Genomic DNA, 26456 nt, shown 5'->3' with positions numbered 1-26456 from the left:
ATTAAGTTTTGTATGTAAATTCTGTACAAGGTTTAAATATATTCTTATAAATGACTGTACTAGAGCTTTGAAAAAATATGTAACAAACACACAAACCTGATTCATTTAGGAAGTGAACTGCATGAGGGAGCTCATTTTCATCCAACTGCAGCTGATTTTCCTTTACAAGTTGTAATAATCGTTTCCGGTCGATTACAGGAAATTCAATTGGCACATTTTTACGCTCTGATAAAATGATTTTCTCAAGTTCTACATAACAGTCTGGAATCAGCTGCCCAACAACAGGCTGATCTCGGATCTGTGTAATTACAAATGACAAGCTGTAAAAATTCATTTCACTCATATGCATGTCGGGTGGTTGGTAAATTCCGTGCTAATAGTTGTTAGGAAAGTAAAATATTATTCAGAAATGTATTTTTTAAATAAAATCAAAATGTGATGTAAACCTATTTAAACTGGAGCAGCCCGGGTGGCTCAGCGCTTTAGCACCACCTTCAGCCTGGGGTGTGGTCCTGGAGACCCAGGACAGGCTGGGGTCAGCCTGTGGTCAGGCTCCCTGCATGGAATGGAGCCTGCTTCTCCTTCTGCTTGTGTCTCTGCCTCTCTCTCTCTCTCTCTCTCTCTCTCTCTCTCTCTCTCTGTGTGTGTGTGTGTGTGTGTGTGTGTGTCTCATGAATAAACAAAATCTTTTAAAAAAAACTATTTAAACTGTGAAGAATAAACAAAATATTAAAATAAGAAAAATATAAACACAGAAGCCAATTTAGAAAGAACTATCAAAATAATATGGAAATATTTATCTAACAATTCAGAAAAACCATGATACAACCCAGAAAAACCATGATACAACCCAGGATAAATCACTAACCATAAATAAGGGATTTGCTATTTTCTAAGACATTAGACATATATGCAATAGATATGTTAGCATAAGAAGTCAGTAAGTATTCCAAAGCCTTAAGGCCTTATTTATTAGATGAAAATGTTTATGCTCCAATGTAAAACATTAAAGTTTGTGCTTGTTATTTGCAAAATGTTACATTAATGGAATGTACATATCAAGAGATAGACATGAAATCTCCTTACCCCAGCTATGCTTTTTCATGGAACTTCAAACTTGGGAAAACAAAAAATCATCTAAACACAAATAATTTTGACAGGAGAGGATGATTTTTTTTTTTTTTTTGGTCTATTACACTCATAATCTAATCATTGTATGCTAACTGAAATACATAAAAAATTTTAAAGAGTCACTTTAAGATGATAATTTCTATAATAAAAAATCTTTTCCGAACTTTTTTCCCCAGGAGAATCTAATTTTAAATAGAAATGCAACTGTAACAATAGTGACTAAAGTGCCTCTGAAAACCACCAGGTGGCAAACTCTCCCTATTTCTCAACCCATTTATATATTCTTGTATTCTTTTTACCTAAGAATTTCTACTTAAATTTTTAAACTTACTATAAACAGAAGTTGGGTTTATTACACACACACATGCAAATTTAAGGTGCTCTTTTTCTACTCTTTTTTTTAAAGATTTTATTTATTTATTCATGAAAGACACAGAGAGACAGAGGCAGAGACACAGACAGAGAGAGAGAGAAGCAGGCTGAATGCAGGGAGCCCCATGCGGGCTAGACCCCAGGACAACAGGACACCGGGACTCCAAGATCACACCGTGGGCCAAAGGCAGGCACTCAACCGCTGAGCCACCAAGGCGTCTCTCTTTTTCTACTCTTAAGTAGAACTTTAAGGAGCATTATTTATAATAGTCATACTATTACTTACGTATTCACTTCCAATCATTCAAAAAACTGTTTTCATGTATCCAATACCACAGCAAATTACGTATAAATCCACTAATCTCCACTTTTCATATTCCTTCTCTTCATCATTTATAAATTAAGACAAAATAGACGTCATATTGAAGTTTGTGTTTTAACTCAAGAAAGAAAATCTACTGTATAGAAGTAAACAGTGTTCTCACAGAAAGCAAATTACATAGCAAAGGGGTGAATTTTATAGTGCTGAGTTACAGGACAATCAGAGAATCCAGCTCTGCGAATGGGCTGAACAAGATTGAAAGGGGTAATGTTGGCAATGAACTCTGTTTTGTCCTACTTCTCCTTTTAGCTTGATTATGGGATCACCAAGAGCCAAAACAAAATTTTTATTCTAGAGTCTGCATAGACACATGTTAATAAAGGCAAGATAGGGAAAGAATAGAGAAGAGCCAAGATAGAGGAGCAAATGAAAAACAAATGCCAGGACAAAATAATAATCTCTAATAGATTTAAAAATCTGCTTGAATACAAGTTGAAGCATCTCAGGGATGAAAATATATTCAAGCTCTGGCAGGATCATTGGTTCTGAAAGATCCTGAAAGAGCCAGTTTTCTGCAAAGCAATCAGATGGATTTTCAAACTAAAATGCCAGAATGATGCAACCATTAGCAATATACATCTTTCTTCCAATAATCTAGCCATTTATCAAAGCATTTGTGTTGGCTTCAGGGTTCATTTATGAGTGCAGGAAGAAAGTTGGTCTTATTGATTGATAGTGATAACTTGCTATCATGCTAAAGCACTACTAGTCCAGTTAGATGAACCAACCAGTTTATCTATACTTCAACTAAACTATTCATACTTTATCTGTTTGTTTCAACTAATCCAGGCTTTTTGAAAACAAACTCCTCTCCAAGAAGTCTTTTTAAAAATATGATATATGCTCTGACATATATGACAAGAATAGGAGCTACTAAAATGTTATAATTAACAGTAAAATTCTGTAAGTACAGGCGTAGTCTCGAAGGAAAACTGCCTAGATAGAGAATATTTAATTGGATACATGAATTTTGTGTATTTGTTTGTTAAAAGTCACATTGCTCTTTAATCATATGTCCAATAAGAGAACAGGAAAATCTCCAAATAAATACTATGTCGTTCTGCTTACATAAGATGCCACTACTGACCCACGGATGGTAAAATCTTTTAGTGACTGTGATAAATGTATTGAAAGATACAAACATGCAAATTCTCTCCCTGGGCACCACAAAGACCAACACATTTATAAATGGCTCATTAGGTTTTAGATAGGAGCATAATCTGTGCAAATGGAACAGAACTAAGCTAACTGGCCAACACATTATAACCAGGGTGATTGTGTAATTTATCATCCAAATTGGAATGCTTCTGAGAATGTAGTGGGACACTATTAATCACGCTGGGAATGCCCAGGCAAAACAGGACCCTAGTTATAAGCCATAGCCTTGATCATTAGTGCTAATGAGCTAAACCAACAGGGACTAACAATGAAATTGACCATTGTGTTTGGCTCATGAAACTATTTGAGGAATTTTCAGTGTAGTTTATACTACAGTATCTGTAGAACTTAGGAAAGATATCTTTTTCCTGCAAGTATTAAAAACAAGTATTCTCCCTAATAACCAATTTACTTGTATTTTATGAACCCTATGAATTATATTTGGCTTACTAGAACTTTGGAAATCAAAACATAATTTCTAAAATAGAAAACCCAAGGACACCTGGGTGGCTTAGTCAAGTGTCTGCCTTTGGCTCAGGTCATGATCTTGGGGTCCTGGGGATTGAGCCCTGCATCAGGTTCCCTGCTTAGTGGGGAATCGGCTTCTCCCTCTTTCTCTGCTTCTCCCCCTACTATGCACACACTCTCTCCCTCTCTCTTTTGTCAAAAACATAAATAAAGGGGGGAGGGGCAAGATGGCGGCAGAGTAGGGTCCCCAAGTCACCTGTCCTCAGCAAATTACCTAGAAAACCATCCAATCATCCTGAAAACCTACGAATTCGGCCTGAGATTTAAAGAGAGACCAGCTGGAACGCTACAGTGAGAAGAGTTCGCGCTTCTATCAAGGTAGGAAGACGGGGAAAAAGAAATAAAGAAACAAAAGGCCTCCAAGGGGGAGGGGCCCCGAGGAGCCGGGCTGAGGCCGGGGCGAGTGTCCCCAGGACAGGAGAGCCCCGTCCCGGAGGAGCAGGAGCTGCACCGACCTTCCCCGCGGAAAGGGGCTCCCCGGGAATTGGAGCAGGATCCCCAGAAAGGCGGGGACGCCCTCGGGCTCCCTGGGACAGTAACAGAGGAACTGCGCCCCGGAGAGTGCGCCGAGCTCCCTAAGGGCTGCAGCGCTCGGCGGGACCCGGAGCAGCTCGGAGGGGCTCGGGCGGCGGCTCCGCGGAGGGGGCTGCGCGGCTCCGGGAACAGCTCGGAGGGGCTCGGGCGGCGGCGCGAATCCAACAGCGCAGGCCCCGGAGCACAGGGCGCCGGGACACAGCCCAGGATCCGGCCTCCCCCGGGACAGGCAGAGGCCGGGAGGGCCCAGGACAGCGAGGACGCTCCTGCCTGGAACTGAGCAGATCAGCGGCCCCGCCCCGGAGCCCCCAGGCCCTGCAGACGGAGAGCCCCGGAGCTACTGCGGGAGCTGACTCGAGGGTCCCAGAGCTGCCCCCGCCACTGTGGCTTCCTCCCGGGGCCTCACGGGGTAAACACCCCCACTGAGCCCTGCACCAGGCAGGGGCAGAGCAGCTCCCCCAAGTGCTAACACCTGGGAATCAGCACAGCAGGCCCCTCCCCCAGAAGACCAGCGAGACGGACCAGTTCCAAGGGAAGTCAAGGGACTTAAACTACACAGAATCGGAAGATACTCCCCCGTGGTTTTTTTTGTTTTTTGTTTTTTTGTTTTTGTTTTTGTTTTGTTTTGTTTTTTTTGTTTTGTTTTGTGCTTTTTTTTTTTCTCTCTTTCTTCTTGATTTCTGATTGCTTCCCCCACCCCCCCCTTTTTTTCTTTTTTCTCCTTTCTTTTTCTTTCTTTTTCTTCTCTTTTTCCCCTATTTTTTTCTTCTTTCTCTTTTTTTTTCTTTTTCTCTTTTCTTTCCTTCTCTCTCTTTTTCTCCTTTTCCCAATACAACTTGTTTTTGGCCACTCTGCACTGAGCAAAATGACTAGAAGGAAAACCCCTCAAAAAAAAGAATCAGAAACAGCCCACTCTCCCACAGAGTTACAAAATATGGATTACAATTCAATGTCAGAAAGCCAATTCAGAAGCACTATTTTACAGCTACTGGTGGCTCTAGAAAAAACCATAAAGGACTCAAGAGACTTCATGACTGCAGAATTTAGATCTAATCAGGCAGAAATTAAAAATCAATTAAATGAGATGCAATCCAAGCTAGAAGTCCTAACGACGAGGCTTGACGAGGTGGAAGAACGAGTGAGTGACATAGAAGACAAGTTGATGGCAAAGAGGGAAACTGAGGAAAAAAGAGACAGGCAATTAAAAGACCATGAGGATAGATTAAGGGAAATAAATGATAGCCTGAGGAAGAAAAACCTACGTTTAATTGGGGTTCCCGAGGGTGCGGAAAGGGACAGAGGGCCAGAATACGTATTTGAACAAATCCTAGCTGAAAACTTTCCGAATCTGGGAAGGGAAACAGGCATTCAGATCCAGGAAATAGAGAGATCCCCCCCTAAAATCAACAAAAACCGTTCAACACCTCGACATTTAATAGTGAAGCTTGCAAATTCCAAAGATAAGGAGAAGATCCTTAAAGCAGCAAGAGAAAAAAAGTCCCTGACTTTTATGGGGAGGAATATTAGGGTAACAGCAGACCTCTCCACAGAGACCTGGCAGGCCAGAAAGGGCTGGCAGGATATATTCAGGGTCCTAAATGAAAAGAACATGCAACCAAGAATACTTTACCCTGCAAGGCTTTCATTCAAAATGGAAGGAGAGATAAAGAGCTTCCAAGACAGGCAGGAACTGAAAGAATATGTAACCTCCAAACCAGCTCTGCAAGAAATTTTAAGGGGGACTCTTAAAATTCCCCTTTAAGAAGAAGTTCAGTGGAACAATCCACAAAAACAAGGACTGAATAGATATGATGACACTAAACTCATATCTATCAATAGTAACTCTGAATGTGAACGGGCTTAATGACCCCATCAAAAGGCGCAGGGTTTCAGACTGGATAAAAAAGCAGGACCCATCTATTTGCTGTCTACAAGAGACTCATTTTAGACAGAAGGACACCTACAACCTGAAAATAAAAGGTTGGAGAACCATTTACCATTCAAATGGTCCTCAAAAGAAAGCAGGGGTTGCCATCCTTATATCAGATAAATTAAAATTTACCCCGAAGACTATAGTGAGAGATGAAGAGGGACACTATCTCATACTCAAAGGATCTATCCAACAAGAGGACTTAACACTCCTCAATATATATGCCCCGAATGTGGGAGCTGCCAAATATTTAAACCAATTAATAACCAAACTCAAGAAATACCTTGATAATAATACACTTATACTTGGTGACTTCAATCTAGCTCTTTCTACCCTGGATAGGTCTTCTAAGCACAATATCTCCAAAGAAACGAGAGCTTTAAATGATACACTGGACCAGATGGATTTCACAGATATCTACAGAACTTTACATCCAAACTCAACTGAATACACATTCTTCTCAAGTGCACATGGAACTTTCTCCAGAATAGACCACATACTGGGTCACAAATCGGGTCTGAACCGATACCAAAAGATCGGGATAGTCCCCTGTATATTCTCAGACCATAATGCCTTGAAATTAGAACTTAATCACAACAAGAAATATGGAAGGACCACAAACACGTGGAGGTTAAGGACCATCCTGCTAAAAGATGAAAAGGTCAACCAGGAAATTAAGGAAGAATTAAAAAGATTCATGGAAACTAATGAAAATGAAGATACAACCGTTCAAAATCTTTGGGATGCAGCAAAAGCAGTCCTGAGGGGGAAATACATCGCAATACAAGCATACATTCAAAAACTGGAAAGATCTCAAATTCAAAAGCTCACCTTACACATAAAGGAACTAGAGAAAAAGCAACAAATAGACCCCACCCCCAGCAGAAGAAGAGAGTTAATTAAAATTCGAGCAGAACTCAATGATATCGAGACCAAAAGAACTGTGGAACAGATCAACAGAACCAGGAGTTGGTTCTTTGAAAGAATTAATAAGATAGATAAACCATTAGCCAACCTTATTAAAAAGAAGAGAGAGAAGACTCAAATTAATAAAATCATGAATGAGAAAGGGGACATCACTACCAACACCAAGGAAATACAAACGATTTTAAAAACATATTATGAACAGCTGTACGCCAATAAATTAGGAAATCTAGAAGAAATGGACACATTCCTGGAAAGCCACAAACTACCAAAACTGGAGCAGGAAGAAATAGAAAACCTGAACAGGCCAATAACCAGGGAGGAAATTGAAGCAGTCATCAAAAACCTCCCAAGACACAAGAGTCCAGGGCCAGATGGCTTCCCAGGGGAATTCTATCAAACGTTTAAAGAAGAAATCATACCTATTCTACTAAAGCTGTTTGGAAAGATAGAAAGAGATGGAGTACTTCCAAATTCGTTCTATGAGGCCAGCATCACCTTAATTCCAAAACCAGACAAAGACCCCACCAAAAAGGAGAATTACAGACCAATATCCCTGATGAACATGGATGCAAAAATTCTCAACAAGATACTAGCCAATAGGATCCAACAACACATTAAGAAAATTATTCACCATGACCAAGTAGGATTTATCCCTGGGACACAAGGCTGGTTCAACACCCGTAAAACCATCAATGTGATTCATCATATCAGCAAGAGAAAAACCAAGAACCATATGATACTCTCATTAGATGCAGAGAAAGCATTTGACAAAATACAGCATCCATTCCTGATCAAAACCCTTCAGAGTGTTGGGATAGAGGGAACTTTCCTCGACATCTTAAAAGCCATCTACGAAAAGCCCACAGCAAATATCATTCTCAATGGGGAAGCACTGGGAGCCTTTCCCCTAAGATCAGGAACAAGACAGGGATGTCCACTCTCACCACTGCTGTTCAACATAGTTCTGGAAGTCCTCGCCTCAGCAATCAGACAACAAAAAGACATTAAAGGCATTCAAATTGGCAAAGAAGAAGTCAAACTCTCCCTCTTCGCCGATGACATGATACTCTACATAGAAAACCCAAAAGCCTCCACCCCCAGATTGCTAGAACTCATACAGCAATTTGGTAGCGTGGCAGGATACAAAATCAATGCCCAGAAATCAATGGCATTTCTATACACTAACAATGAGACTGAAGAAAGAGAAATTAAGGAGTCAATCCCATTTACAATTGCACCCAAAAGCATAAGATACCTAGGAATAAACCTAACCAAAGAGGTAAAAGATCTATACCCTAAAAACTATAGAACACTTCTGAAAGAAATTGAGGAAGACACAAAGAGATGGAAAAATATTCCATGCTCATGGATTGGCAGAATTAATATTGTAAAAATGTCAATGTTACCCAGGGCAATTTATACGTTTAATGCAATCCCTATCAAAATACCATGGACTTTCTTCAGAGAGTTAGAACAAATTATTTTAGGATTTGTGTGGAATCAGAAAAGACCCCGAATAGCCAGGGGAATTTTAAAAAAGAAAACCTTAGCTGGGGGCATCACAATGCCAGATTTCAGGTTGTATTACAAAGCTGTGGTCATCAAGACAGTGTGGTACTGGCACAAAAACAGACACATAGATCAATGGAACAGAATAGAGAACCCAGAAGTGGACCCTGAAATGTACGGCCATCTAATATTCGATAAAGGAGGAAAGACTATCCATTGGAAGAAAGACAGTCTCTTCAATAAATGGTGCTGGGAAAATTGGACATCCACATGCAGAAGAATGAAACTGGACCACTCTCTTTCACCATACACAAAGATAAACTCAAAATGGATGAGAGATCTAAATGTGAGACAAGATTCCATCAAAATCCTAGAGGAGAACACAGGCAACACCCTTTTTGAACTTGGCCACAGTAACTTCTTGCAAGATACATCCACGAAGGCAAAAGAAACAAAAGCAAAAATGAACTATTGGGACTTCATCAAGATAAGAAGCTTTTGCACAGCAAAGGATACAGTCAACAAAACTAAAAGACAACCTACAGAATGGGAGAAGATATTTGCAAATGACATATCAGATAAAGGGCTAGTTTCCAAAATCTATAAAGAACTTATTAAACTCAACACCAAAGAAACAAACAATCCAATCATGAAATGGGCAAAAGACATGAAGAGAAATCTCACAGAGGAAGACATGGACATGGCCAACATGCACATGAAAAAATGCTCTGCATCACTTGCCATCAGGGAAATACAAATTAAAACCACAATGAGATACCACCTCACACCAGTGAGAATGGGGAAAATTAACAAGGCAGGAAACAACAAATGTTGGAGAGGATGCGGAGAAAAGGGAACCCTCTTACACTGTTGGTGGGAATGTGAACTGGTGCAGCCACTCTGGAAAACTGTGTGGAGGTTCCTCAAAGAGTTAAAAATAGACCTACCCTACGACCCAGCAATTGCACTGTTGGGGATTTACCCCAAAGATTCAGATGCAATGAAACGTCGGGACACCTGCACCCCGATGTTTCTATCAGCAATGGCCACAATAGCCAAACTGTGGAAGGAGCCTCGGTGTCCATCGAAAGATGAATGGATAAAGAAGATGTGGTTTATGTATACAATGGAATATTACTCAGCAATTAGAAACGACAAATACCCACCATTTGCTTCAACGTGGATGGAACTGGAGGGTATTATGCTGAGTGAAATAAGTCAATCGGAGAAGGACAAACAGTGTATGTTCTCATTCATTTGGGGAATATGAATAATAGTGAAAGGGAATATAAAGGAAGGGAAAAGAAATGTTGGGAAATATCAGGAAGGGAGACAGAACATAAAGACTCCTAACTCTGGGAAATGAACTAGGGGTGGTGGAAGGGGAGGAGGGCGGGTGTTGGAGGGGAATGGGTGACGGGCACTGAGGTGGACACTTGACGGGATGAGCACTGGGTGTTTTTCTGTATGTTGGTAAATTAAACACCAATAAAAGTTAATTAAAAAAATAAAAAATAAAATTTAAAAAAAAGAAAAAAAAAACATAAATAAAGTCTTTAAAAATAAATAAAATTGAAAACCCAGTTTATATGGACTAAAAAATTGCTTAGACATTGTTGAAAATCAAATTCACAATCTTGGCAACCTCATGAAAGACCATCTCACAATACTGAGGGTAGAAAAAGATGTGGAATGGGTATCACACTGATAAGAGATGTGAAGGAAGCACAGATCAGGGTGTACATAGAAGAGAAACTCCAAAAGAAAGGAGCAAGTGGAGAAAGAACAAAGAATAGAGGAAAGATAATCCTGCGACCCCAATATTCACTGGTATTCTTTGACTGAATTACCACTACAAAAAGTTGTGAGAGAAAGGGCATCAGAAACATGTTCTCAGATTCTCTCAGAAACATTCTCTAAGCCGCTCAGACATTCGTTTCCTTCAGGATCCTCTAATTAGTTTTATTCCCATTTCTATGCATTTGAAATGAGGAATGGCATAAGTAAGAAACCTTAAAATTGAAGTATTTTAGTAATCCTAACAGCTATGAAAAACTTACAATTTTAAGAGTTGTTCTCTTCTCAAGACTTCTGACAGTTGTGTAACATGAGAGTTAATAAATTATATTTATTCACCAGTCTACAGAAGGCATTAGCCACATTACCTTAAAATTAAGACTCTCATTTATGATGGTTTTCCGAAGTTTTGCCAAAGCATCAGATTCCTCAGTGGCATTCACAAAGTGGTAATCCCTTATTGCAGGAAACCCTCGCTTGTTCAAGAGTTCCTTGGTGATTTTACTTATGCAGGCTTTACGCTGCTTTTCATCAGAAACATCCAAATGCGTGCCAACGAGGATCACAGGGGAAGAAGAAGCACGAGCCTATAGGAAGTGATACAAAATACTCTTGTGTTTGTTTTAAAATCAAGACTGCTTACAGTTCTGTTCATATTTACTCTTTATGAAATTCAGTTGAGTGGAAATTAGAAATTAAAAGACATCAAGAAGAAGAAAATGTCAACTATCTTTCCTTCCTTAAACTTAGGGGAAAAAGGTAACCTTAAGAAATTTTATTTTATTTTATTTTATTTTTTAACCTTAAAAAAATTTAAAGTCATTCTTATACTCCTTCTTATTCCAAGTTATACCACTTTTCAGGCAGCCTATATAACAGTAGAAGCCTATTTTTTTCTTTTATGCCTTAAAATGGGTTATTCTGTAAGTGTATTTTGGACTTCTAAATAAAATAAGCATTTAATAAACCCAAGACTATATCAAAATGACATAATATGGTTTATATTTTCTCTTCCTTATCTATAAATTCAATCTCCTGAATTCATTTTAAAGTCATTCGATTTGTAGTCCACAGGAACAACAACAAAAAAAGGTACTAGAGCAAGTATGACCACCACTATAATATTCGCTCACTTTGGCTAGCTATGACCCAAAAAAAAGGAAGTTAAAAAAATTACAAAAAATTACAAAATGGGCTTATATGCAGCCAGAATATCTGCTAAAATGTCCTGACACAAACTCTTTTAAGGACTTGGCTCACAGGAGAGCCCACTGATGCTTCATTCAAAGAACATCACTCTCTCTTGCTTTATCTCAATTCTAAAAAGCTGTACTACATCAAGAAATGCCTAACAGCATGACAGCAAGGGACAAAGTGGAAAAATTACAAAAAGGGATTCCAGATATAATAGTCTATTAATCTGATGCCATTTAAAAGTGCAAGATCTGAAGTACTTCTTACTACATTGCCAGTGAGGACATAACTGATGATGCATGGATTGCTTTTGTTTAGTATAGTTTAAGTCAGGGAAGTTCATCCTCCATTTAAGAAATAAAATGATCAGGGGTGCCCAGGTGGCTCAGTCAGTTAAGCATCTAACTCTTGATCTCAGCTCAGGTCATGATCTCAGGGTTTTAAGATTGATCCCTGCATTAGGCTCCACGCTGGGCATGGAGCCTGCTGCTTGGGATTCTCTCTCCCTTTCACTCTGCCCCTCCCTCCTCAAAAATAAAATAAAATAAAATGATCAAAAAGTTATACATTTTCCATTCTTTCAGCTTAAAGGGCTTTAAGTATCCATAACATTTACCAATATGGAACACACTATTTTCATGTCACAAACTAATTATACTTTAAAATTCTCCAACTGACGGGATCCCTGGGTGGCGCAGCGGTTTGGCGCCTGCCTTTGGCCCAGGGCGTGATCCTGGAGACCCGGGATGGAATCCCACATCAGGCTCCCGGTGCATGGAGCCCGCTTCTCCCTCCGCCTGTGTCTCTGCCTCCCTCTCTCTCTCTCTCTGTGACTATCATAAATAAATAAAAAAATAAAATAAAATTCTCCAACTCAAAACGTTAGTGCTTCTAATTCTATTTTTAAAAACTTAGGAGGCTGTTTGAAGCAACTGTCTGTCCAAAATCAATTACCTTACATGCACAAAATTTTTTTAAAAAAATTAAGATTTTATTTATTTATCTATGAGAGACACAGAGGCAGAGAAACACAGGCAGAGGGAGAAGCAGGCTCCATGCAGGGAGCCTGATGTGGGACTTGCACCCAGGAACCCGGGATCATGCACTGAGCCAAAGGCAGACACCCAACCGCTAAGCCACCCAGGCATCCCTAAAAAATATTTTCTACTTTCAAATAATTAGAACAGTTGACCTTTATATTGAAGAGCCAAGGCTTCATGGCATCCACTTCAGCCTGCCCTTTGCTGAGGTCATAAACAGCAAGGTAAAGGGCTCGTTGGGTCATGAAGTGGGGATGCGTGCTGTAGAATTCCTCACGACCTAAAGAAGGATTAGAGACTTCTTTTAGCTTTCCAAACAATAGGCAAGAAGCCTTTAAAAAATTTTTTCTTAGGTGATAATATCTAATATTTAGCATACAAAAAGAGAGAGCGAGAAACAGCCAAAGACAATGTTTAGAAGACCCCATTGGGCTCCTACTAGGAGTTGGTAACTTTTAGCGTGTGTGTCAATTACCAACCCCCTGAAGTACTGAAGCTTCAGCTGGCTCCAACTGTTAGTTCCTAACACAAGAATTCCATGAAATTCACTCTGGTGGCAAGGGTAAAATTAGGAGAAGTAAATGGCTTTGGAATAATTCCATAGGATCTACTGGGTCTCTCTGCAGTATTGGAATAAGATCTCAGCTTTTAAATCCCTGTCCTAAATAAAAGATAATTCTGAATAAAGGACTTTAGCAAAATAAATACCTGCAAAATCCCACACATTTAAAATGAGGTCTTTCTTCCCTTTGCCTCTTATTTGGATAGGCCAGTCTTTCACATCTATACCAACTGTGGCACTCTGCACCCCAAGATCTGATTTCTTGGTTTTTGTTAATTGCTGCAATAAGGTAGTTTTACCACTCCCAGTATTTCCCACAATCATAAGCTTCATTCGGTTATAGGGCACAGCCTTTTTTAACCGCTGTTGAAGAAACCTGGTATTTGAAAAAACAAAAATTAAATAATAAACTGCTTAACAGTGTACTTAAGATATAGGTGAATTCTTATTCATTGAAATTTTTAAAATATCAGACTGTCCTCAAATATAGTATGCAAAAGATTGCATAGCCCATATACCTAATAAGGTACATGTTTTTCAATACACTTAGTGCATAGATTTGTTAGTGATGTTAGTGTAGTTAGTTGAAATGATTGGTAGCATTATCAAATATAATGACACATTACATTATCACCAGAAACAATAAAAATGTTTGCAATACTAATTAGACTGCTGATAATCATGAACTAATTAGAATTATACATATGCACGTGTGTGTAGAGATATATATTCTTTAAATAACACAAATAAAACCCTAAAAATTGAAAAAAAAAAACCTAAAAATTGGAAGGTCTAAAATTTTATAAAACCCATATGCCAGAGCAGCAAAGTAGAATATATGTGCATACTGCTACACTAAACTTTGATAGTGATGTCATATTGGATATATTATGTGTGACTGCATATGTGTGTACACATATATTCATATATGGTATATATAATCTATATATTCATATATATGTATGCATGTATAAAATGGAAATGGAGACTGAGAACATACTGGTTATATTATAAATTAATGTATGTAAACTATTATACTATCAGCAGAGAATATAATGCTTTTCCTAAACAGTCTTAATGAAAAAAATAATCAAAACTAATTAGAAGTGCTGTAGGTGGCTAATAAAACCACTTTTAAATTAATACTAGATTTTAAATGTTTTATGTTAAATGTTAATACCAAATTTTAAATATAAAAAGGTGTTATATGTCAAGTATGTTAAAATGTTGCTAAAATTTAAAATTAGAGGAGCAAAATAAATCATTCTCTAAAAGGAATATGGAGTAATTCATGATTTATTTGATGCTTTAGAAAAACAACCTGACAGATGAGATATTGTGCCTGCTATTATTGAAATCATTTTCTCACATGTAACTTAAGTTCTGTTTGCATTATAAATAAGCAAGAATATCAATGGTTCAAATATCTATTTATTAAGAATTCAAAACTCTTTGAAAAAGTCATTCTTTAAAAAAGCAAATGATGCCTACAATTTCTAAACTACTCCAGGTCTCTCCCTTCCAAAAATGTTGAACACATTTAAAAGTAGATATAGTGGCTTGATAATATAGCATAACACACTGAAAAGTAGTCCTACTAAATGCTTGCCAAGAATTGAATCAATCCCTTCTATCCAGTTTCAGAAGGGAAAATCATGGGAAACAATTAGGTAGGATGAAAGATAGTCAAGTTTAGCGTAGCTGGTGATAGTCTTTCTTTTTAAATTAAATCAAGCCCAGGAGGACAGAAAACCAAATCTTTCCTCATAAAAAGAGATCAAAAGTTAAATATAATTTAAGAAAATTTAAGCAGAAGAGAATTAGGTAATTATGTATTTCACTGGTAACTCAACAATTATAAATTGTATGCCAGATTCTGTGTTAGATACAAAGAATCAAACTATGAGTGAACATAGCCATGGTCCCTGCCTTGTTGGATATTATAGTCAAGTCAGGGATACATTGAGAGTTGATGATTGAGCTGAAACCTGAGAGATAAATATAGATAGGAATAGTTTTGTGGAAATGCAAATAAACAGTTTTACAAGTAAGTATCAATAAGACTGACATGCTCAAAAGGTAACAGAGAATGAGATAAAGTCCATTACCAAAGGCATTTGAAGCTCACCAAGTGTAAAGACCAGAAACAGTGATACTTGGAAAATTTTGGTGGTTTCAAAAATTACCAGAGTTAGTAGGTTACTCACCCTCCCAGGTAAGATCAAAGCTAGTAATTTTATATTATTTAAGTATCTATAATGCTTTAAGATATAATAGACATATGATAACAATTTACTATATAAAATGCAGCCTGAGAAGTTATTATACTCTGCTATATTTCTTTAGAATATATATTTGTAGCAAGAGGTGAAAAAATAATTTTCTTTTACAGTCCATTTCTATGACAAGCATGATCAGGAGAAGTTATGCTCTCAACATTAGTGTGGCTAGGAGAAAATGAAAAGCTCTGTAGGGGCACCTTATAAACCCATTTATTAAATAAATGGCAAATGACACACAGCATATCACCATAAACAGTACTATACATTATTTCCTAAATTGCAATTATATACCCATCAAAGTAATGGAAGAAATCCGAAACGAACTTAATTTAAAAATGGAAATAAAATTATCTAACCTTATGATGTCTTTGGCTTTACATCCTATATGTTTAAAATCAAAATTAAGCCGTAGTTCATCCAAAGGAAGGTCCCATATTTTGCTTAATTTCCCCATTTCATTAGGAAAGGATCTCAGTTCCAAATTGTAACTGACATCAAGGGAGGTCAGGTTTTCAAGACAGCCAATCTCTGGAGGAATCTTAGTGAAATAAAAAAGGGAAAATCCTATTGGTAGGAAGCAAGAAATGTGTACTGCCAAGAAACAAGATGCTTCCTAGGAAAAAAGAAAGGCTCAGAAAGCCTATCAGCAACTTGTGTTACCTTTCAGCAGAGTTCTAAAACTTTCCAAAGGTTTGTCATAGTTTTCTATATAAATATTTAAAGACATAAGTATAAAGGACTTACCCAAAACAATCCAAGTCACTTATTTACAATCTTTAAAAGCCTATCATCCATTGGTAATATATTTTATCTCCTCACAACATTGAAAGTAAAGATGTTCCTTATATTTATCTAAATCCAATCATCAGTGACTTCAGTCTGCTCCTTTACACCATGTTTTTTCACTAAAGCTATAAAGATCTAGTCATAAACTTACATGCAACTTACTGTTCTTAAAATACAACTAAATGTTTATACTTTAGGTAGTATTGTAATAGCTTTTTTTCCTGTTCCAAATTATTAAGCAATATGCAATACTTTTATAATAGAAAATATTAATTTGCTGGCAAAAAAATCAGGTACTAAAAAACATTCACAGTTATTCTGAACTTCACAGTTTCAGACACTTAATTCTTTTTGGCTTTCATAGGCAAAAAAACTTAAAAGTTGGCAAAAATACATATTTCTTCTCTGCGACGAATGAATAATCAGTTTTAGATTTACAACAGAAGCAATGGAGTGAAGCAAAGGCTGGCCCACTGCACAAACGGGCAGCATGATGGAAGAATGCAGAAATTCAAGAAAATGGAAGAAAAAGTCGGCTGAAAAACACACACTACAGATGGCTTAGCAACAACTTGAGAAATGTAGAGTATTTGCAAGTCTGTTAGCAAATCAGAGATTTAGTGATAAAATAAAACACTTAACACATTACTCACATTCATGATTAAATATATGTATATTCATATAATTCTTCAAAAATAGAGCACAAAGTGATTTTTAAGGAAGTTAACTTATGCTAATATGCCCATTTATTTCAGGGTATGACTAGATCTTATCCAAAGGTAAGAAATATCAAATAACAGATTTCAAAATGATAATTTGTGATATTTTCAAATCACAAAGGCACATTTTTAAATTGGCAGTCATTTTAAACAAATAAGATGACCTCTTACCTCCTTCAGTTTATTATGAGAAAGATGTAGTTTCTCTACTCTTGACCACACATAAGCTTTTTCACTCAAGTCCAAGATGCTGATCTGATTAAAACTGAACAAGAGTTCCCTTAAGTTCAAAGATTTCCAGTGTGCAGGACTCGGTAGATACTCAATTTCATTGCTGCTCATATCTAAGGATCGCAAGCTAAAACAATATAACGTCAAGATAAAAACCAAATGAGTGTTTCCAAAATACATAAAATAACATAGGAAATTCTCACCCTAGTGAAACACAACTTCAAAACTAACATTATTTATATTTTAATTATGCATGTGTGTTTCTGTGTATATATAGATAGATAATGGCTAGAAAAAAAGCATGTCTCACTAGGAACAACATTTAAATGAATAAGAACCATTAAAAACTAAATTGAAGCCTAATTTCCTTAGTTCAGAAACCTAATAAAATATCAATCTTAGAATGAAAGACTGTTTACCAATGTTTATGATGCATGAGAAATCTTAATTAACAAATGCAAAAATAGTCATTTCTATACAAGATTCATAAATATGTCTTCTATAGAAGAGTTACAAATATGTAGTTCCCCCCCTTCTCTTCTCAATTTTTATCATTACTGGGAGTATTCTTCAGAGGCTGTGTCCTAGAGCTAATTAATAATGTGCATGGGCATAACCTTTTACCAGCTTGTCTCAGTGTGATAAATATCACAACACTGAACATGATGTCTTGCATACAGTAGGCTCTCAATGCACATTGGTTGCTTTCATGCGGGAATACACAACCCAAAGTTTGCAGGAAACAGCAGAAAAACATACATATCACACATAAGTGTATGTATGCAGGAAGAATAAAGATAGTAAATGCGATATATTTGACAATTAAAGGTTGCCTGAACTTTTACAATTATATGCCGACCCCTTTCATCCAGCATATTTGAACCATGATGAATTATTCTAACTAAACTCACAGAGTTGTACCTGCTAGACCAAGATTCAGGTCTGCACAACATTCGTGCTCTTATTTTAAAATGACAATGGATTTTGCCCTACATATTTCATAAAGATGCATCAAAATAATAAAATTAATTGGACTGTATTAGAGATAAGATGTGTATGTCTAATAAACAATGCAATTTAGATAAAGGCAAGAATCAACAGGCTGTTCAAAAGAAGCCCCTTTTAGCCTCAGTGGGGACTTAAGCTGGCCAACTGCATATTCTTTTGTTTCACAACAAAAGATGTCTGAAAGACGTTGTCTAAAAATATAGAGTAACTGAGGCCTAAATAATATTTTTAGTTATCTGGGAACAAACCTTTATGGCATGTCTCTCCTAATCAGCTTTCATAAATATTTGACTTTCAAACACATTTTAAGGAATATAATCTAAAAGTGCCTATATGAACAAGTTGAGAGTGTAAAATTGAGTCACTAGTGTTTAAGAACTATGATTTAGACAGATTACTTCATCTCTTTAATAAAATAATGTTCTCATTATAAAGTGGAGATAGTAATAGTTTTATTAGGAAGATTAAAGACATGATCCACCAGTGAGCAGTTAAAACAGTGTCTGATGCATTCTAAAGCTAGATTAAAATTAACTAGTATATGTCTGTCTGACATCTTCTATGGCTAGATTATAACTATTATTTGCCTATATATGCATATATTTGCACATACATACTTACGGATTTGGTTTATAATGTATAACCCATTTAGAATGATAGTTAAGATGACATATTTGATATCTAATTAATGCCTAAATTTGTATTTAACAGGAAGCTTTCATTTTTAATGAAATCAACCAGAAATATCCTCAAATACTTGGACCCATAAAAATTTTCCTAATCTCCACCAAAAACATCTTTCAAACATAAGTATAATTTCAAGTTAATAACATCCTAGCAGCACATTCACCTCTGAGAGCAAGTAAAATTTAAAAGTTAAAGTGATAGCCACTATAATCTCAATTGTCTATAACAGTAAAACAGTTAAGTAACCTTAAATTATTTCAGCACAATAGTACCCTAAATTAATATAAAAGTTAAAAAGTCCAAGCAACAACTTGGATCTTTTGTCTAGTAAAAATAAAACATTCATAGATTTAAGGACATTAAAATGAGTAGCTTTAGAAATCAATTACAAAAAAAAAAAAGAAATCAATTACAAATTATAAATCAACTGATATGCCTAAATCAAAACCAAGTTTCTGAAAGTTTTGTTCCAGTTCGCGTGGTTTTGAAATTAAAATAATAAACTTACTGTGGAAGATTTAAAATTGCTTCTGGAACACATGTAAATCTGTTTTGAGATAATTTTAGGCTTGTCAGAGAAGAAGGCAAAAAAGGCATAGCAGCTAAAAGAAAATAAAAGGGAGATGAGGGACATTTTAATCATTTTAACTAGATTTCCATAGGATTTGACAATAAGAACAGTTACCAATGACCTGTCAATTTAATTTCTATCTGCATCCTGACAATTAAAAAAAAAACTCTACTTTTAAGATAAGGTAATTCCCTAACTCCTAACACTAAACATCAAAACAATATACCATACTTATAAGAATATTTTCATCTGAAAGCTAAACAACTGTCCAAACATAAATTCATCTGTCTAACATCCGTACAAAAGTAAAAATTACTAGAATATTCCTTCTAAATTGCATACGATATTATCATTATGTGTACATACATAATTAATGACTAATCCATAGATTAACTCATATTACTCTTAAGCAAGTATAACAAAACACTTTGAATACTAATATACAATATAATGTAAAGATAAGAATTCTTATAGTACTGGGGATCCCTGAGTGGCTCAGTGGTTAGTGCCTGCTTTCGGCCCAGGGCGTGATCCTGGAGTCCTGGGATCGAGTCCCACATCAGGCTCCCTGCATGGAGCCTGCTTCTCCCTCTGCCTGTGTCTCTGCCTCTGTGTGTGTGCGTGTGTGTGTGTGTCTCATGAATAATTAAATAAAATCTTAAAAAAAAATAATTCTTTATAGTACCACCTAGTAAAGAGTGTTCTATGGGATACTAATGGATGTTACTTAATAAAAGCATTCTTTGATTATATTATCTTAAGAGACTGGGGAAACGTCAAGTAAAATAAAGCGAAATATCTCAGTGTTCTCAATATTCTCATATACTTCAAGAACTTCCAAAAAAGAAATACAGTATGAAGTACCTCCAGGGAAAAAAATTCTGTGGAACACAATTTTGGAAACTGAGCAAATCATTCAGCCTGTTTTTCATCTGTAAAATAGTGCAGCTAGAACAATAGAACTCTGTAATTCCTTAGAGATCTAAAAATCTATGGTTCTATGAAAGTGGCTTGAGAATTTATTTCTTAGCATTTTAAAGGTTAAAAATATGGGTTATGCTTTCTTTAGAAAAATCTTCAAGGGTCAAAGTATTCCAAGACCCTGCTAGAAGCTCTTTTTCCTGAGAGACAAAAAGGAACATGCCATTCTTTTTTACCTATATCTGAAAAGTATTTGTGGCAAAATAAATTATTCTCCCTTAAGAATTAGGAAGTTTAGATGGCATATGGAAAAGACTCGTGAATTCAAAGAACTGAAATTGCATTTCACATAGATTTATTTGTAATGGTTGTAGTCCCACTCAGGTATCACCTCCCTAAAGCATCTTTCCAAATGTAAGACCACTTCTAAAACTCTAACAGTTGTGTAGCGCAAAGCAAACAGATTTTTGAACTTAGCTATATTCGAGCTTTCACAACTAGTTAATTAATTCTATGCTTCTGAATATGTCACACGAAAATCTCAGGGCTTCCATTTCCCCAGTCAAGCAGACATCATACCTGTCCTACCCTACAGGATTGCTGTGAGATAGCTCAGATGACATTAACCAAGTCTCAGGGTCCTTGAGATGCGCCTCTTTCCAGACCTAACTTGAGTATCACAGACAAAGAGACACTTCCCGGTCTCCACAGTCTAGATGAGATCCCCCCTGAGGTAGCAGCCTCAACTTTTCCTCAGCATTTTAGCTCATTTATTGAATGCCCATCTTCTGAACCTATTTATTCTTTTAAGGACACAGACTGGGTTTACTGTGCTCACTAGGAGGGAACCCCTCTATTCCCAGTTTTCAGATTCATGGTAGGAACATGGTCAATATTCAGGAGGCCTAGAGGAAAAGAGGAAGGGGAAAATATTATGCAAGCTAGCATAGCTTTTATCACTACTAGCTACCGAAAGTTCTGGCAAAATAAAATCTTTTAGAATAAATCAAATTGTATTCTGTTTTTAGCAGTATTAAAAATTATTTTTTTAATACTGTCACTTTAGAATAGTTACATGGATGGCAAAGTGCATGCAGCCTCCTTTATTTTCTTAAGGAAGATAAAATATAGGGAGTTCCCATTTATTCCCATAAACTTGTCCCTTAATATGAGAATGTTCAGGTAGACTACAAATAAACTTAATTCTCTGTTATCTCACATGCTAAGAGAACATTGAATATTCCCCAACTTTTAATAAAAGTGATGATCACATTAAGTACTATTGTAATATTCTGCAGAGAGCAGGTGCTCAATGAATACGCATTAACCCTACTAATTTGAAAACTGTTGACTGGTTAATTTTATTTCTAAAAGAAATAATAATAGTAAGTATACTTATAATCCAAACAATTGAGCAAACTTCAGTAGGAAACTCAGTATTCCTGCTTCAGGAATTGCATGCAGTCATATGAATTTTTAGTTTCACAGACTAAAATGAACCATAGTATAAAGACTATTTGGAGTCCAAGGAACTGTCATTTTAACCTATGAGCACTCTACTATAATGTTTTAATTTGTAATTTTTTTCAGTACTCAAAATTTTAATTTTTTAGTATTAAAATTAAACTTTTTAAAATTAAACTATTTTTTAGAGTAGCTTTAGGTATACAGAAAAATTGAGCAGAAAGTACAGAAGTCCCCATAAACCCCTTTTTTCCTTACCATCATTCCTTCTCTCCACACATTTTTATCCTTATTATCAATAACTTGCATAGCGTGATGTATTTGCTATAATTGATGAGCCAATATTAATACATTATTATTAAATAAAATCCATCATTTACAACAGAGTTCATGCTGTGTGGTACATTCTCTGGGTTTTGACAAATGTATAATGACAGGTATCCACATTACAGTATCATGCAGAATAGTTTCACTGTCCTAAAAATCCCACTCACCCTCCCATCCCTCTCTCCCTCCCTCTAAACTCCTGATAATCACTGATTGTTTTACTGTCCCCACAGTTTTGTCTTTTCCAAAATGGCATATAGTTGGAATCATCTAGTATGTGGCCTCTTCAGATTGGCTTCTTTCACTTAGCAGTATGCATTTAAGTTTCCTTCGATGTCTTCATGGCTTGGTAATACATTTTTTTTTTTTAATCACTGACCTGTTAACTTTATATCTGAAACTCCTCCATTAAATTTAAATTGAAATTCCATCTTTAAATCTTCACCTAACATCTCCACATATGACTAATCCTATAATACTCAAAAAGATTATTTAGGAGGAGACTCATACAGAACACTTACCAAGATAATTAATTCTGGCACTGAAACTCTCCACTTTAGGACATGCCTCAAAGAAGTCCTCTGCTAGGGATGTAATGTGGTTTTTACTAAGGTTTAAAATCTTCAGTTCCTTCAGGCTTAAGGGGGAACATATTCCTGGTATCTTATTTCTAGTCATAAGAAATAAAATGAGGATTAATTTCATAAATTCATATGCTTTCATAAATTCATATGCTTTGAAGAAAAACACCAGAACAATTTGCCTTCGAAGAGCATCAAAGCAGATTTATTAATTTTAAAATTAGTTGGGAAAATTGATAGAAGTTATAATTTTAATTCCCTCATCCTTTTATCATATTACTGTTTAAAACCCACTACTATAAAAATTACGTCAGCATATTTTGTCAATCTTATGAAACTTCAATATAAGGCAACCCTTTTGTATTTAATGAACACCTTTCTTACCCTTCTAAAATGAGCTGTTCCAATTTCTCTACCACTTCGCCAAGGTTCTCAGGAAAAGAAGACAGCTGATTATATGACAAGTTAAACTGTTTCAAGGTTGGGCACTTCACTGTAGGATCCAGAACTACTGAGGGGCTGATGTCGTTTCGAGAGACATCAAGGTTGACAATACAATTCATTTTCAACAGGTAAGAGGGAAATGATGCAAATTTATTACTGTGCAAGTCCAAATGTGTCAAACACTTCAGCGTCTGGAAAGACAATATTTTAAAATTCTCTAACCATCTGAAAACCTTAAAATTAACTAATATTTCTGCCTTCCGTACCTCTGGTAACTAGAACCATTAAGAATTTTCTAAAAAATTGAAACACAATCCACAAGAGAACTTCAGTATAATGACTGGTCTAACCATCCCTGCTATTAAATGGGTAAAAACCAGGAAAATATAACAGGCAAACTGTCAAAAGCAATTCACAAAAACATGGTTAAGAGTTTAATTCAGTTATTTTGTAAATTATTCCTGCAAAGAATGAAATGAAAACAGAATAAGCCTCAAAAATATTTGAATTCATAAATAAATGGGAATACATTTTTAAAATACTACCTTTTAGAAACTGTTATACATTTTGATATAAGATTTAGCCATAAAAATAGTCATTGTATATATGTTTCATTTTAGAACCTCTTCCTTTTTCACGAAACTTTTAGTTTCAAATCTCTATTTTCCATTTTTAAGCAATTTCTAATTTTACCATGGTAATAGGAAACTTTCCATTTATTTGTCAATTTCTTAAATCTTTGGTATGGATTATTGTCAAAGGTTAAAATACCAAAAACAATCTCTTCTCTATGCTCTTCTATATATATCAATGTATTTATCCTCCCAGAAATTCTAAAGAATTTGACATGATTATAAAGCTTATTAGTGAAACTACGCCCCAAAAATTGTTTCAAAATATCTGCCATTGCAAGGGCACATGATGTGATGAGCACTGGTGTTGTATGCAGCTGATGAGTTCTTGAAAACTACATCTGAAACTAATGATGTACTACACGTTGGCTAATTGTATTTAAATTTCTAAAAATCTGCCTTTGTTTCTGATCTACTAGATTATCCAGAAGGAAATATTTTTAAATTATTTATTCCCAAATTTTAATGGAGAAATTTTCTAGTAGAGACAGCTACAAGTAGTAATTTTAAAAGTGCTATCTAGTCATGCCAATTTAAAATTTCCTTAAGAGAAGGCTCTGAGCTGGTCTGGTCTTTGAACACCCTAATGCATTTTACCTTGTAATGCTTTTTTTTAAGTTATCTTTGTTTTAGCTAGGCTAAATTCTAGTTTTCTTTTACTGACTCTTTAACAAATATTTATTGAAGGTCTACCATGTATCATTTGTAAATTCCATCATAAATTAATTCAATAATCATCTATTGAGTCTCAACTGTACTTTAGACCTTGCTTGCCACTGAGAATAGTCATGAACAAGCCTGAAACAGCTCCTCTTCTCAAGAAGTTAGTAATTTAGTGAAGAGAATATATCTTAGATCAAAATTTATAAATGAATGAGCATTGGGAGAAAAACACTGATGTCATGGAAATATAAATCAGATTAGTAGCCAACCTGGTCTGGAGGCAAGAAAAGAAGGAAAGAAAAGGGTATAGAAATGACATTTAAATTGAGATCCTGGGGTGCCTGGGTGGCTCAGTCAGTTAAGCATCTGCCTTCAGCTCAGGTCATGATCTCCTGATCTCAGGGATTGAGCCCCATATCCAGCTCCCTGCTCAGCGGGGAGGCTTCTTCTCCCTCTGTCCTGTCACTGCTCATGCTCTCCCTCTCTCTCAAATAAATAAAATCTTTTGCAAAATAAAAAAATAAACTGAGACCCTTGTGATTTAGAGGATTTAGTCAGGCAAAGAGGAGGAGAAGAGAGAGAACACATTTTAGACACTGGCATTACAAGATCACCTTTCTCTCTCTCTCCAAATACATAAACTTTAAGGGACAAAATTAAATATACTTAAAAACAGACAATACTGCTTTAAAGTCTCAAAATTATTCTAAATTTTATAGGTGAGAAAAAGGAAAATGCATTTGCAATAAAACTAGTTTTTTTTAAAAAAACTGGTTTTTATAAGGCATGGTCATCAAACTTTACAGCTCAAAGAATTTGGTTTAATAATTTAGATATTTGTATTAAAATTATTTTGTCAGTAAATCTTCTTTGACTTCTGATCCATACTACATAAAAATGATGAACAAAGTCAATATTCAGAGGACAACTCTATCAGCAGATCATTTTATAATTTTTTGAAAATAGGAACTTTGGAGACACCTGAGTGGCTGAGCAGTTGAGTATCTGCCTTTGGCTCAGGGCATGATCCCAGTCTGGGGATCAAGTCCCACATCAGGTTCCCTCCAAGAAGCCTGCTTCTCCCTCTGTCTATGTCTCTTCCTCTCTCTTCTCTCTCTCTCTCTCTCTCTCTCTCTCTCTCTGTGCCTCTCATGAATAAATAAATAAAATCTTTAAAAAAGAAAATAGGAACTTTGAGCAAAAAAAGAAATCAACTTTTAAGTTGCATATAATTTTAAAACTCAGTAAGTGCCTTCTGGATAGTTTACTTGAGCCTCTTTATTTTCCCGATGAAGAAATGAAGGCTTAAAGTAGCCGGAGAAAAACATATTGTTAAACAGTTGGTGGATGAGCCAGAGCTAGTGCCACCAAACCAGGTCTATTTCTAGTCTACCTCTTTAAACAGGGTAAGTTGTCTTACTAGAATCAAATAACTGAAGGCACGATTAACATACAGCCTTGATACATCCTACCATGTATTAGGACATGAACCTAGATTCCTTTTTACCAGATGTCCATCCTCAAAGATGTTCCTGAACACCACGCAAACTAAGATAACCACTATGAAAACCACAAGAAAGGGAAAATTACTATCCAATGATGCAGACAGAAATAGATCCTTCTTTTTAAAGATTTAATCATTCAAGTTAGATAAAAATGCAAAACACTCTTCAAATATCCTGAGAGCTAAAAGTATAAATTAAGTTTACTTCACACAGTTGTTGTGGAAAGCTTGTAAGTGCATTCTGGTGAAGCTCCAGCTTTTCAAGATGCTCCAAATGACCACTTATACAGCATTTCTGGCTTAGGGCATCAATATCTCTTAGTTCATTTGCTGAAAGGTCCAATGATGTAATATATTCTCTCTCAGAAGGCAAGGAAGAAATGCTGTCTGAATGTCTCATATGGGATTGAAATTTTGATGACCCTTTTGTCAAAAACAAACAATGGAAATATAAGCAAGTAATCTAAGTTCACTTGGTAAATATTTATTGATCATCTACTACTGTCAGGTTCCCTTCAAAGCACTGAGATCAGTAGAAAACCAAACTACAGAGCTTATAGTCCAGTGGCAGA

General features: G+C 36.0%; 1 protein-coding gene across 2 annotated transcripts in view; it reads right to left on the bottom strand.

The window, feature by feature from the left end:
• LRRK2 (leucine rich repeat kinase 2) overlaps positions 1-26456 on the bottom strand; it is a 143856-nt gene that overhangs the window by 55080 nt on the left and 62320 nt on the right. For both annotated transcript variants that reach the window (XM_041736739.1, XM_041736738.1), the window contains 10 exons: positions 26090-26307; positions 23026-23276; positions 22582-22730; positions 19286-19379; positions 17023-17209; positions 15703-15884; positions 13211-13440; positions 12655-12782; positions 10637-10855; positions 97-298 (listed from right to left, as the gene is read on the bottom strand). In XM_041736739.1, the coding sequence (XP_041592673.1) occupies positions 97-298; positions 10637-10855; positions 12655-12782; positions 13211-13440; positions 15703-15884; positions 17023-17209; positions 19286-19379; positions 22582-22730; positions 23026-23276; positions 26090-26307 (1860 nt within the window). The remainder of the gene's footprint in view (positions 1-96; positions 299-10636; positions 10856-12654; positions 12783-13210; positions 13441-15702; positions 15885-17022; positions 17210-19285; positions 19380-22581; positions 22731-23025; positions 23277-26089; positions 26308-26456) is intronic.

The sequence above is a fragment of the Vulpes lagopus genome, chromosome 21 (genome assembly GCF_018345385.1).
Source record: "Vulpes lagopus strain Blue_001 chromosome 21, ASM1834538v1, whole genome shotgun sequence".
Lineage (NCBI taxonomy): Eukaryota > Metazoa > Chordata > Mammalia > Carnivora > Canidae > Vulpes > Vulpes lagopus.
The sequence above is the reverse complement of the archived record's forward strand: the minus strand, read 5'-3'. Positions and strand labels throughout refer to the sequence as shown.